At 35.5% G+C, this 13,611-nt stretch overlaps 1 protein-coding gene across 2 annotated transcripts in view; it reads right to left on the bottom strand.

The window, feature by feature from the left end:
* The window catches only part of LOC115441458 (protein limb expression 1 homolog), a 31,712-nt gene extending 26,350 nt beyond the window's left edge, over positions 1-5,362 (bottom strand). The window contains exon 1 of one of the 2 annotated variants that reach the window (XM_030166250.2): positions 5,167-5,362. In XM_030166250.2, coding sequence (XP_030022110.1) covers positions 5,167-5,242 — 76 coding nt within the window. In that variant the 5' untranslated portion in view covers positions 5,243-5,362. Of the gene's footprint in view, positions 1-4,793; positions 5,139-5,166 lie in introns of those variants that run through there. The other variant, XM_030166252.2, reaches the window with a different exon arrangement.
* Positions 5,363-13,611: the final 8,249 nt, after the last annotated feature.

The following is a 13,611-nucleotide window of genomic DNA, read 5'->3' as shown; positions in this document are numbered from 1 at the left end:
AGCAAAAGCTAGTAGATTATCACGAAGACTTGCAAAACTGACCCTTATTCAAAAGATAAACTCCAACCGCAATCACTAACCTCAATCATTGACCTAATTAACAAACAAAAGAATATCCAAACTCAAATAAAAGTTAAACGTCTAGACGGCGTGAGGGAGTACGTCAAAACTGAATATCGACTTTATTGACGATCGTAAACAAGATGCCTACTATAAAATCACAATTTGAATTTCCTTAAGACAGTTCAATTTTCAAGCTTTAATTGAGCACCAAAGCACCGACGTGAGCCGTAGATCCCAATTATCAATAAAACAACCGTTCGAGACGTTATGATGATAGGGCTGGACTTAGGTTTGGGTCTGACCCCCTAAGATAATATATTTTCATTGCTGAGAAGGGTTTGGTGTGTTAGTTAAGTGCTCTAAAATAACAAAACTAGAAAAAAAGTGAGAAAAAATCGGATGTGTTGTTGGTAAACCTATAATTGAAAATTGCAATACATGCTTAAAATTATATTATCATAGCAAAGTATAAAACAAAACTAATTGGTAGTTTTTCGACTAATTATAAAAAAACAGTGCATGTCGCTCATTTATGGTCTACTATATATTACATACATTATAGGACCCCTGATAAAAATCCAAATACGTACCTGCTTTTTTATAACGTTTAAAAAATCATTGAAGACAATTCTTTTGTATCGCATGACAGAATATCATGACTTCATGCGAGAAATTGGTATTCATTCTTTTTGCGCCAATCCTATTAAAAGAAGTACAACGTTCTGTCGCTAGATGGCGATATCTATAAGTCATGCCGTCACTGAAAATTAATTGAAATTTGTTTTAAGAAAAATTTTGTCTTGGCTTTTGACTCTACTTATTTATACGGACCAACCAATATACCGATTTATCCCGTTATAAGGGAATTTTCGAAAAGTCTATTATCTCAACTCCATGTGACAAGAAATTTGACATATCTCATTTAACCGTTGCAATGCGAACGTGAACTCTACAGTTAAATAAATCACCATTTCTATAATATATTTTATATGGTAATAAATTGAAAAAGCTATCTATGATTTCGGACAAAAAGCTTTTCCTAAGTATATTACTATTTTCACAAAACACTGATATGTTCGCTTTATGGCGAAAGCTCATTCATGTCGCATGGTACAGTAAACTCGGTTGTCTGAGGCCTCTACTTACCTAATGATTCATAAGTTTAATCATCTCTTGAGGTCAAGTAACTAATGTATTCTGAGGACATACAAAGTGATCATTCAAAACTTTAATATACATACATACATAACATCACGCATTTTATCCCCGAAGGGGTATGCAGAGGCGCAACTAGGGCACCCACTTTTCGCCAAATATGTTCCGTCCCATGATGTGATAGGGGGCGAGCCTATCGCCATACTACTTTAATATACATAATTATTATTATTTTAAAATCATTAAAATTAAACTATTTTTCGGATTTTATCGCGGTTTTAATGTTTTAGTTTTCTCTCAACCATCCTGAGCAAATCCTGGTAAACAAATCTACATCGGATATTTCCCAACGCGTAAATTGAATCTATGATCCCCTGATCGACAGTCCTGTACAATACCACTAAACCACAAACACGATTCTTCATAGATGTTAGTTAATATTCATTTAATACACCTGATTCCGAATCGCAGCGCTTTCTAACGTGTCACAGCGGCAATTTATCGCATGATGGTCGCTATCTATTTGTATATAAAATACATCCGTACATATTGCCAAGATGAATCTTTAGTAATTAGATAATAAATAATTTGTTGTGCTACAAAATATATGCAATCGAACTAAAATACATCTTTTGCAATCAAATCAATAAAATAACCCAAAAGGTTACTTATAAATTAATTAACCAATTTACCAATCCACACTAGATTAGCGTGGTGAACTAAGGCCTAATCCCTAGCAGGAGTAGAGGAGGCCCGTACTCAGCAGTGGGGAAGTATATAATACAGGGCTATTATTATATTTTTAAATTAATCAATACCAATGACTGAGTCTATCAGGCTTACTTATAAACTTGTTTTAGCGTTAAGAGGTGATTAAGAATTGCTTAAATAGCTGTCAATAACATCACCGTTTTCCTAGTTTAAACCTTATTAAGAAGCAAGATAGCGGGTTCTTACTTACAGCTGATCGAGTTAATTTATGTTTTAACTAAGCATAGCTCTGCAAATTTTTATAAGTAAGAGCGTTATATTACATATTACAAATTATTCACTGTGCACGATAATGCTAAGCATTCGATATATCCATTATCCAATACTCTTTTACAAGACAAGATATATCTTTTATACTTGATAGTGTCAATAAAATATTCAGAGTCCATAAAATCTCGCTTAATAACCCGCTCTAGGTTACGCATAACAAAGGCGTATCAAATGTTGATATTAAAGAAACAATATCGATTGAAGGACACTTGGAACGCTGACGGAATTCCTAGCGTCTCAGTTACTAAAATAGACGGATGATTCGCTACCTATATTCGTGTTAAAAGGAAGTTTGTTTATTTAGATATATACAAGTGGTCTCTCATATGTAAGAGTTCGCCTGGGTAAGTACCACCGCAATGTCTATTTCTGCCGCCAAGCAGTGTTTAGTCACTGTTGTGTTCCGGTTTGGATAACATTGTAGCCTAACTACTGGATATAAGACTTAACATCTCATGTCTCAGGATGGCGAGCGCAGTGGAATACCAAACAATAAGTTGTAATTCAAGGTGTTGGATGGTGTTTCTACTGTTTATGGCCGATCGTATCGCTTACCATCAGGTGAATGGCAAGCTCGTCTCGTCATTCAAAGGAATTAAAAAATATACTGAGTACAAATAGAGATATTGTCCCTGGATGTTGAGAAGTTAATTCTTTATCTGAGAGATTAATATTGGCATAGTCGTGTGTAAAAACTATAGATTGATTACCTTAACGAGCCGCTTGCTTAAGTCGGAAACTACTTTTTTAAATGTCGTACAACTTATTTTAATATGTAAAATATATTTCTCAATCGACTAACTGACTTGCAAATTTACTGAGTATATAAAGTACATATTATATTACTAACCATAGTAGTTTTATAAATACATAAATGCGTTGTTTGCAGCCCTTATAATGTTTTTTACAATTTTATTTTATACAATAGTTTTTTTAATAAAGACTTTTCACTTTCGACAGACCAGAAACAACTTCGCAAATCGTATATTTTTGGAATCGAACCTGTAACTTATAGTTTCAGTATGCCTCGACCGCTATGCCACAGAACTTTCATAATCCTCCATCCTAAGTTTATTATTAACTGCGAAGAGTTATCAGTTAAAACTTTGACTTTCATGTAGTACGGAGGACAGTTTTTATCTTGGAAAATGTATTGTTCCCTAGGGATAAATAACGCTGAAGCTATAACTTACATTACGGATGTGTAGAACGATACTTTTACAAAAAGTTTATTACCATAGAAAAATGAAGTTTTAATATATTATGTACTTATGATCTTGGATTTTTTATACAACTGAATAATTCGACGACCAAGTTCCTGATGCTGCCTGAAGCTGGTTGTGTTCCACATCGCTCATCTATATCTATCTATACATATTATAAAACAAAGTCGCCTTTTCTGTCTGTATGTATGTGATCGATTTTCTCAAAATCTACTGAACGAATTTTTATAAAATTTTGTATGGAGATAGTTTAAGACCCCGAAAAGCTTATAGACTACTGTCTATCTCGGAAAAATATATAATGGGTCTTTTATTCCGGAAAACTCCATCACGCGGGGGAAGCCGCGAGCAAAAACTAGTACTAATATATACATAAAGCTGAAGAGTTTGTGTAAACGAGCTAATCTCAAGAACTAGTAAGGCGATTTTTAATTTTCACTAATACGAAGCTTGATTACTTATAAGTGCTATAGGCTACTTTTTATCCTGAAAAAATATAAGCGAGACTTTTATCCTGAAAACACTTATTCACGTGGGCGGAGCCGCGAGCAAAAGCTAGTAAACAATAACATTTTTCAAAACCTTCGAATTATAAAGCACTGAATGGCGCTTGGCATTCTCAAACAGAATAAATCTCAAAATATTCTGGAATTACACTAGCTTCAGCTGTTCCTCAAACGTGCAGACGAAATCGCGTGTCAACATACATATCAAAGTAAAATAGCCGCTATAATCAATCATTATCCTTGTATATACCTGTCAAGCCAAAATGAACCATAAAACTATCCGAACAAAGACTACAATCGATCGCCGAGTAACACCTTTGTTACAAAATGAGCTAAATTAAACCACTTACAAACTCTTCAAAAAACAGATAAACAAAATATAAACAAACGAGCAAGCAATTAAGAAGTTTGTCGCGAAGTTGGCCGAGTGCGGAGTTCGCGGCCCTCTGATTAGATTCTTATTTGAAATGTTAATCAGGCCGTTAATACTTGCCGAAGGAAATTGCAAACTGGTCCGATAGTCAAATGTGTATTCGTATCGGAATGCTTGTAGAGCATATTGATTTCATTTGAGTTGTGTATTACTTTATGTTTTGGAGGAATGGTATTTTTCCAGTGACATTTGTATTGCAGTAGTTTGCTCTTATGGAAAGTAGAGTCGTTCTGCAGTGAGATACCAAAACCAAATAATGTACGTTGTTAGTGAACCCATCTTTTAAGCCCATGAATATAATGTTTCAAAGTCAAACACACGAATAAACGTTATATTTAACGCTCAGAAACATCTAGACATATTTTGACTCACCTTTCACTGTCGGATTAGTCATATTTTAATTCGCACTGGTTAAGATCAAGCGGAGACGAAAGCAGCGGGATCTCTAGCTCGCGACACCGACCGACAAACATTATAATGAATCACAGAATATAATAAATACATATCCAATACATACATATATAATAGGTGCCGTCTAGACAAAAATACGTCTCATTACGACAATAATACTATCGAAGCCTTCGTTAATTGGTGTTAAACGGAACGACCCAACCAAACAGGATTTGCAAATCAGCAGGGTAAGGTAAAAGGGGGTCGCATATGCACAGGAACGGCAGGTTGTAGCAACAAAGAGCTTGCAGTCGCATAGCGGCGGGACGCCGGGAGGTTGCAAATGTCAGCTGACCTCTGTATACGTCGTCGTAGAGGGGCGCGAGCGCGGGGTCGGGCGCGCCCCAGTGGGCCGCCTCCGGGTACACCATGGCCGGCGCTAGCGCGACATGGCACGGCGCGGCACGTGCGTCGGCGCCGGCGACTGCGCACGGACTGACGGCGGACTGACCTCACCGCGCAGCGCAGCCTCCGCCGCTCTCGCACTCCCGCGCACTCCACAGCGTAAAAACAAACAGCGTGTGAAGTTTTTATTGAACCACCGTACGAGGACGTTGCCTCTAGTCTGGATCGGGTTAAACAGTAAATGTGGAATATAGAAACGGCGCGCCGCCACCGCCGCCGCCGCCACCGCCCGCGCCGCGAGCGCAGCAATACGCTACGAACAAAGAAATGACGGACAAAGAGGATGTGGGAAAATTATTATTTATGCATTCATGCAGTAATGGAATTAAATTCATCAAATACAACTCTACGTTGAATTAAGAAAAAGCTTAATATCGTTGCGAATGAATAAGTAGCGTAAGTTATGATATTATAAACTTTAAAATCTGCTCTCAGTTTAATACACTCTTGAACGAACAACTTTTATTTCACTAAATTTTTTTTTAAATATTTTATTTCAGTTAAAATTAATCCGTTTCTTCACACCAGTATCAAATAAAGAAAAACGCATTACCGAAAGTCCTTCTGACTTGCAATAAAATATATATATTATTAAAACATATATACCCCAACAAATATTCCAGCAACCCTAACGCCATGCCATCTAGCTAGCAAACCATTTACGGCACTGTGAGGACCCTTTGCTGTGTCCGGCCCTGTCCGCCGGGCGGGGCCCCGCGCCCCCGCCGCGTCACTTTCACACGGCCCGCGCCGCGACACTAGTTTAATTGCAACCCGTCTGCAGAACCGGATTTATTGTCCCCGGTATCGTTGATGGCGGAGAAATCAGCGAGGGTTCCGTACCGACCGGTTGATTTGCTAGGAAAGCGGCGATAGGTGGGAAAATGAAAAGCTGTGCGCGTGAGTACCATACAAAAGCCATCACAGGGTGTCAGTGATCAATTTAAAATTTTCATTTAAAATATTGTGAATGAATTGATGATTATTTAAATCGGAAAAGGGTATGCCATTTTGATTGCTTCATTAAAGAAGGTTTGGGCGACGCAGTGTGCGCATGAGTGCAACCATACAAAAGACATCAACGGGCGCATAAACATCACTTAACTATATTTTAATACTACGTACATTAATATTAATCTTACGAATCATATATTGTCTTAGATAATCTTCATATATGTACTTAAAATATCCCTCGCATACATAAGTAAGCGCAAAATTTGCAAAACAACATCCAAATAATTTTGTAACGAAACAAATGGTGACGTCACACATCCTTCTAAATGAAACATAAAAGTTCAACGTTATCTTTATATGACACAGTCTCACATAAATTGCTTTTAATATCACTGGCTTTCTATAGTTAGAGAAAGGCGGAGGCTGACACATTATCCCTAATCCGCTGAATGACCAACGAGCGACCAAAGCGCAAATTCATTTTATAATTGGCCCCAATGTTGGCGGATGTTCGGTGGCCTGTACTGCGCAGTAAAGTACCAACTTAACGACCACAGTTCTAAGTTCATCTTTCACAACAAAATCATGCGCAGTACTATCGTTTAACCTACGATGTACTGAATGCAAGACAGGTAATTGCTGGATCAAAGTACATAATTCCATGACAACATACCGCATTCTACACAAACTAATCAATGAACACGTGTATCGAACAAAAACTAGAGACTAGTGACGCGCCGGCAATTAGCGTCGATATGAACTATGCACGGGTCGCGGGGGGTCAGCCCGCGCGGGGGGTCAGCTACCAACCAGTTTATTTTAAATTCGCGATAAAAAAATATCTGCAGCGGCGCGTGTCATTAGCCGCGATGTGGCCGCCCCACCCCCGCGCCCCGCACCGCGCCCGCCTGCATTTATTAATCTTATTCGAAGAAATCGACGCATCACCGGCCGCGCCTCGCCCCGCGGCCGGACCCCTGTAGTGTGACCATGAGTCAGTGGCCAGCACGTATCGTTAGATGTAGGTATACAGGCAGAGTGACCATGAGTGGTGATTTGGTGTGGATCCTCTATGAATTCTACCATAATGAACCTAAACCTAGGAAAGTGTTCATTCGTACATTCACATCGAACAAATGAACATCTTACATTCGGTTATACCAGAATAAAAAGAAAGCTTAAAGAAGTAAACAACTTTAAAGGATTATACAGCCGATATAGAGATGTCATGTCACCTTCTTAATCTAGTCATGGTGCAGCCTATACAGAGAGATCATGTCGCCCCCTTAATCTAGTATACAATATACGTGGCCTACAACTGGGAGACATTGGGCTCATGGAAAATTGTTCAGGGTTCTCCAGACTCTTTAGGTATCCTACGACAACATTTCTGATTAGAGTAGTATTTCGCCAACCCTAATTAAAAGGGGACAAAGGATAGGAGCATATGGGATAAAATACCATGTCAATAGATAATACGCTATCTTGCGCTCCCAATCTAAAGATTATGCAGACGCGAAATTACTGCACCCACAGTTCGCCATGATTTTATTGCCTATGAATGTAAACGAACTAACAGCTCATATCATGGTAATCATTGAATAATTTATTTGTAGCAGTGTCTTGGTCACAGTAATTACTTTAAAAAAATATTTTTATGTCGATCTATAACTTTATGTAAGCTGTAAATATCTTCAAAAGGTAATCATACGCTTTTATACTGAATACCTTTGTATTAAAAATGTTACTGTATGTATCATCTAATGGTGTCTATAATAAAAAAGGAGCCAGCAACGCCCGTGGACGGCAATGTCAAAAAAAAATTATACATATAAACGTACCACGTTTTATTCATTTATTTAATTATTTATTGCACATGAGGAAAAAAAAGATATAGTATATCCACTTATAATTAATAGAGTACAATTGGCGGCCTTATCAATACAAATACTCTTTATTGTAACCATTGTTAAATATAAATATACAAACAAGGTTAATACATTTTCTTAAATCTATGGTAATCTATCAATATCTTACAAGGCAATATCTTAAAAACAACCACATGATGTGATAACACCTATCACGTTGCTACATCACTAATTCCAAGCTTTAAAATAAGCTAGAAAACAAACCACACGAGTAATTAGCCCCTATCGTTACCTGAGTAACAAAATACAAACACTACTACTAGATATTGAGTGCGCAGTTAATCGTAGCGGGTAACTAATCGCAGCTGTTCAACACTTAAATGTTAGTTGATTGTAACTTACAATTTATTGTACTGCATTTATCACGTAGTGATTAAAAAAAACAAAATCTCATCACGCTTTTGTCCTCAAAGTGGTAGGGAGAGGTGCAACTAGGGCACCAACTTTTCACCATGTATGCCGTCCCATGATATGATAGACGGTGAGCCTATCGCCATATCGTGCATATATTCGACCGGGCCGATAGAGCAGAAAAACCCAATATTACTTTGTCCGTCGCGGGATTTGAACCCAGGAGCTCAAAACGGTTATCGCGCCGTCCGCGTATACCATTACACCATCAAGGCCATCAAATAGAGTTATTCAATTTATATATCGCATGTTATCCACAATTGTTTGAAATAAACGGCTTCTTTTTGTTATTCAATATGTTACCGCCATGTTATTTTTGTTAGTTCTTTAATTAAGTTAAAGTTCCAACAGGGGCATGATTCTCTACGACAATGTCGAACTTGTAACACGGCGTGTTTCGTTAACTTTGTGTTATGACTGTGTAAGAGTATTCTGGATGCTAATTTGACATTTCATGAACACGATGAGGTGTGACACATCCGCCTTACGGGCATGTTACGAATTGTCAAAATAACGTGCGGCAATCCAGCGCGTCTATGCGCGTTTAGACAAATTAATTATTTAGATACAACGACTGTATAATTTCTATTGACGATAGTATCCTCTTTACATCGTGAAAACTCAAATATAATATTCTACCTTATCAAAAACAAAAACAAACATAAATCCTAAATGATCGAATTAATATTCAAACCTATGTTTTTGTATCTTGATAGTCAAATTTGTGTTATGGGCTCAGCGGTGAAAAATAAGCTACTTTACTACTGGCAACCCGACTTTTGACAACAATTGAGGTCAATCAAGTTTATTTTTATTACTTCGATGTAATATTTCTATTAGTAAATAGATAGGCCAAACAAATATAAAACACTAATGAAGGTATCTTTTTAAACAATGTTTTCTTAATTATGTACATTACAATTAATACTATGTAGTTTCTTTAGGTGAAAGTTTTGTACCTATAAAGTTTGATAACAATAAAGATTATTGAAGAAATTTTTACTAGTTATACTTACATTATTGTTGTTATAAGTAATTGGTAGAGGTCTTAATCAAGGGCTTAGCCAGCTTTAAATTAAATATCAAAATCTTCTAAATGTGAATATCGATCCAGGGCAACAAAGCAAAAATTTCATGTAGGTAATCCCAATAATTTTACACAATTACAAACAAAAGTATGTAATCATGTTAAATCTAAAATTGTTTGTACAAACACTTCCTTTTTATTTTAGGAGACCAAAGGCATCTTACATTGAATACTAATGTTAACAAAACTGATAATATCAAATGTAATAATAAAATAATTTCTTTTACAGGATAGTGAATGTAATGCAAGATATTCCAAATAAATAATAGTAAAATATACTCAGTTTTAACAACACATTATTTTTGTTTTATTTTTTATTTGTTGTTCAGTCTTAGATAACATAATATACTTAAGTAAAATTTCTATACATGAGTTTGAATGTTTGTTAATTAATCAGTTTCACCTTAATAACTAAATGAATGTGTATGAAATATGGTACTCAGACAGTGAGCTGTGGATTGAATAGAGTACTTTTATTCCAAAAGATTAATGCCGGTTGAGCGGCAAATAGAAGTTACTAGGTAATAGAGCTATAAATTTTTAAAAATAACGTTTAATAGGCAATATACACTTATTTTAATTATTGTTGGTAAGTCTGTTATATGTGAGTGTCTGTCTTAATAGTTATAAGGTGTCTACGGCAATGTCTATTTCTATAGCCAAGTTAAACTGTGTCCATGCACTGATGTGTACCAGTTTAGAGGAAATTGTAACTAGCGTAATTACTTTATAAGACCTAAAATCTTTGTCTCATTCTGAAAACCTACTGTGGAACGTCACATAGTGCTTTACAATTCAAAGTTCCGGATGGCATTGTAACTGTTTATGGGCGGTCGTATCGCTTATCATCAGGTAAACGGCATCCTCGTCACATTATTTAACTAAATAAAAAAAGAATTTGAGTTAATGCCTTGTCGATTTTGCAACAAATTTTATAATGGAAGGTCCGTAGAATTCCTATTAATATACGTTGTTAGCGCCAATTTAACATAAACTGCATAAGCACAACAGCATTTACTATTATTCATATAACAGCATTCGTGTAAAATCTTCAGTAGCATTCAATATATCAATTCAATTCAATTTTTAAAATGTGGCTTTAGTAAACAAATCAAGTAAATAAGTCAATGACATTGACATTTGACAATAATTTTGAAGTTATATTTTTTCGTTTGAAAACAATCACAATCTACAGAAATTTCTTTAAATTATTTTTATATTCCTTTCATGTTTCTTACATTTAAGTATATACAAAATGGGATTAAATAAAGTTTGGCAGTGATTTATTCGAGTTACATCATTTAATATCACGAATACAAACAAAAAAGCCTTTTCAAAAAACCGATACTTGCCGATTCGAGGGGATGAAAGATTTCTGAACGCATTAACACATCGTAATATAAAAATATTAAGCATAGACAACCTATCGTATGGCATACACAATACCTATTTTTCAATTACACATCGTGGCGCGTGTATGAAACGCGTTTGTGTTTAGAGCTTGTTTTGACAACACGCGTTTACGGTGTGTTATCGCGAGTAGCATAGGGAATCAACCTACTGGTAAGATGTTTTATTATTGAAAAATAAAAGTTTTATTTTGGTTTAAAAGTAAGATTAATATTGATTACTATCTAAATCTCATATCTTTATTCCCAAAGTGATAGCCAGCGGTATACATATTTCGAAATTTCAATTCGAATTCGAATTTCAATATTCGTTCACGAATTATTTGCCAAGTCATTCGGTGAATAAATCGCCAATAGCCTAAGTGAAGCAATTACCAAACATCAAAAAATGAATTTTAAAAAGAGAACCTAAATGTCAACGGTTTTTTATACAGCCTAAGTATATCTACTTCAATGTTAATTTATATAAATGCCAATAACCGTCAACAGGTAAAACGCGTATAATTCCCGCTTTTAATAAGTGCAGTGAACTTTAATCTACTTTTAATCTCCACCTTGGAGACGCCCACGTTAACACTTATTTGTAAAAGGTTAATTAGCGAAATGTCCGCGTTAATGGCGTCTCGTGGTCACCACTTGTTCGACAAGTCGGTTCACTCACTGCGACATCGCCTTCTATTCGTATATATATTTATTAGCATTTATTTATACATATAATTTGTCGGTGAATATCCTTTTTAGGGTTCCTTAGTTCTGTGAGAAAAACTATTATATGATTCGTTCTTAGCCGAATTTCGGCCACGGACGTCAATCTCGACGGAGATCAGCCAAGTACGCAGGATATATTATAGTGCACAAATGTGTGCGCAATACACAGGTGCACTCTTTGTTCATTGGCTCTCATAGTCTGATGAGACGGCAATTTAACATGACGAGAGAGATTAGGAGCAGGATCAACGGCTTAACGTGCTTTCCGAGGCACAAGTGTATCACCGCCAACTTCTTAACTCCAAGGTGCGACTGAACATTTTTTTAAGATGGCAAAACCCAGTCCCTATTATTAGGCCCAACCCGGGATTCGAACCCAGGAGTTCAGCGCGGTAGTCGTACTCGTATCGCGGATACTTACAACTACGCCACCGAGGCTGATATATAATGAGTATAATGTATAATTTACTATTATTTGTACGTCTTATCTGTTAGATTACCCTTAGTCATAAATATAGCCATGTCGAAACATATTTTTTATTAAGACAGTGCCCCCAGCAGAAAAGCAGGCCAACCATATTTATAAGCTATGTATTTGATGCTTATAATACAGACAAAAATACACATCATATTTATACAACACTTTATTTACTTTGGTTGTTTTTTTTTTTTAAACTTGGATATTGTTTCATTAATTTCATAATGACAGTGCCACTAAAATTGTTGAATAGTGAATTTTCTCCTAAAATTCACATCATATTAATTTACAGCTAACATTATTAGACAGACAATTTAATAAGGTAAGTACATTTTGATAGTTTAAAATTTTCAAAACGACCTCAAATTTAATTTTTAATGCAATTATTCGTAAATCTTTGCATATTCCCTCCTGTAATTCGGGCGCCATAAATATATGGAACTAATACTTACCGTTTGCTCGGAAAATGGCCTTAATATACAAAGAAATATTTTTTATAATAAGTTGCGTAGATTTAGTGAACAAAATATGTTTTAAAGTTTGAATTCCTAAGGGTTGAATAATTCAATATGTAATTCATAACAACTTATAAATATAATTGTCATGATGTTATATTGACCTTGTTATTCTTTCTAATTTTTTATACAGTCTATATTTTAATACAGTATACATCTTTTGCATGTCTATAATAATTGGTTCAAATAGGATTATTGTAATATACTTCCCAAAATAACCATAATTTTTTTCTATAAAAGTATCCAGTGAATCTATTAATTATTAAAATCTAACGTAAAATTCATACTTGCAAAAAATTGCACTTACTTTGGCTTGGCTCGAATTGGCTACTTTGTTACAAACTTCAACCGCAGTATTTTCCCAGACAAAAATTAGTTTAGGATTTGACATTACATACATATTACTAGCGGTAGTAGCTACGATTTAATAACTTTTTTTTAATTTAATATTTACTTATAATGAAATATATCGTCAGCAATTACATAGTTTTATTATAAAAACATATTTAATTAGTTACACAATCACCAATTGATATTTTTCTGAGTATAACGCCTACTAGTTACTGCTTAGCAATGAATACAGTAAAAACTACTTTGATAGTCAACAGCTTAGGCGCTCAAAGTGACGAGCTGACGGAGAAACGATAGAACACGGCTTCAATCTCGACACAAACACGATAATCTAATCTGCGAATAATTTCTTTAGGCTTAAGAATTTCTTACAAAGTTGCTAATAGTTTAGATATTCGACGCCTGCGGCATAAAGCTAAATTTAGACTAGCAAGCTATAGCCGCAATGAGTATATTTTACAAGAACTTCCAAATGCGTCGTAGCTAATTAGTGA

This window comes from Manduca sexta, chromosome 25 (assembly GCF_014839805.1).
Source record: "Manduca sexta isolate Smith_Timp_Sample1 chromosome 25, JHU_Msex_v1.0, whole genome shotgun sequence".
NCBI classification, from domain to species: domain Eukaryota; kingdom Metazoa; phylum Arthropoda; class Insecta; order Lepidoptera; family Sphingidae; genus Manduca; species Manduca sexta.
This window is presented reverse-complemented; position numbering and strand designations above follow the sequence as displayed.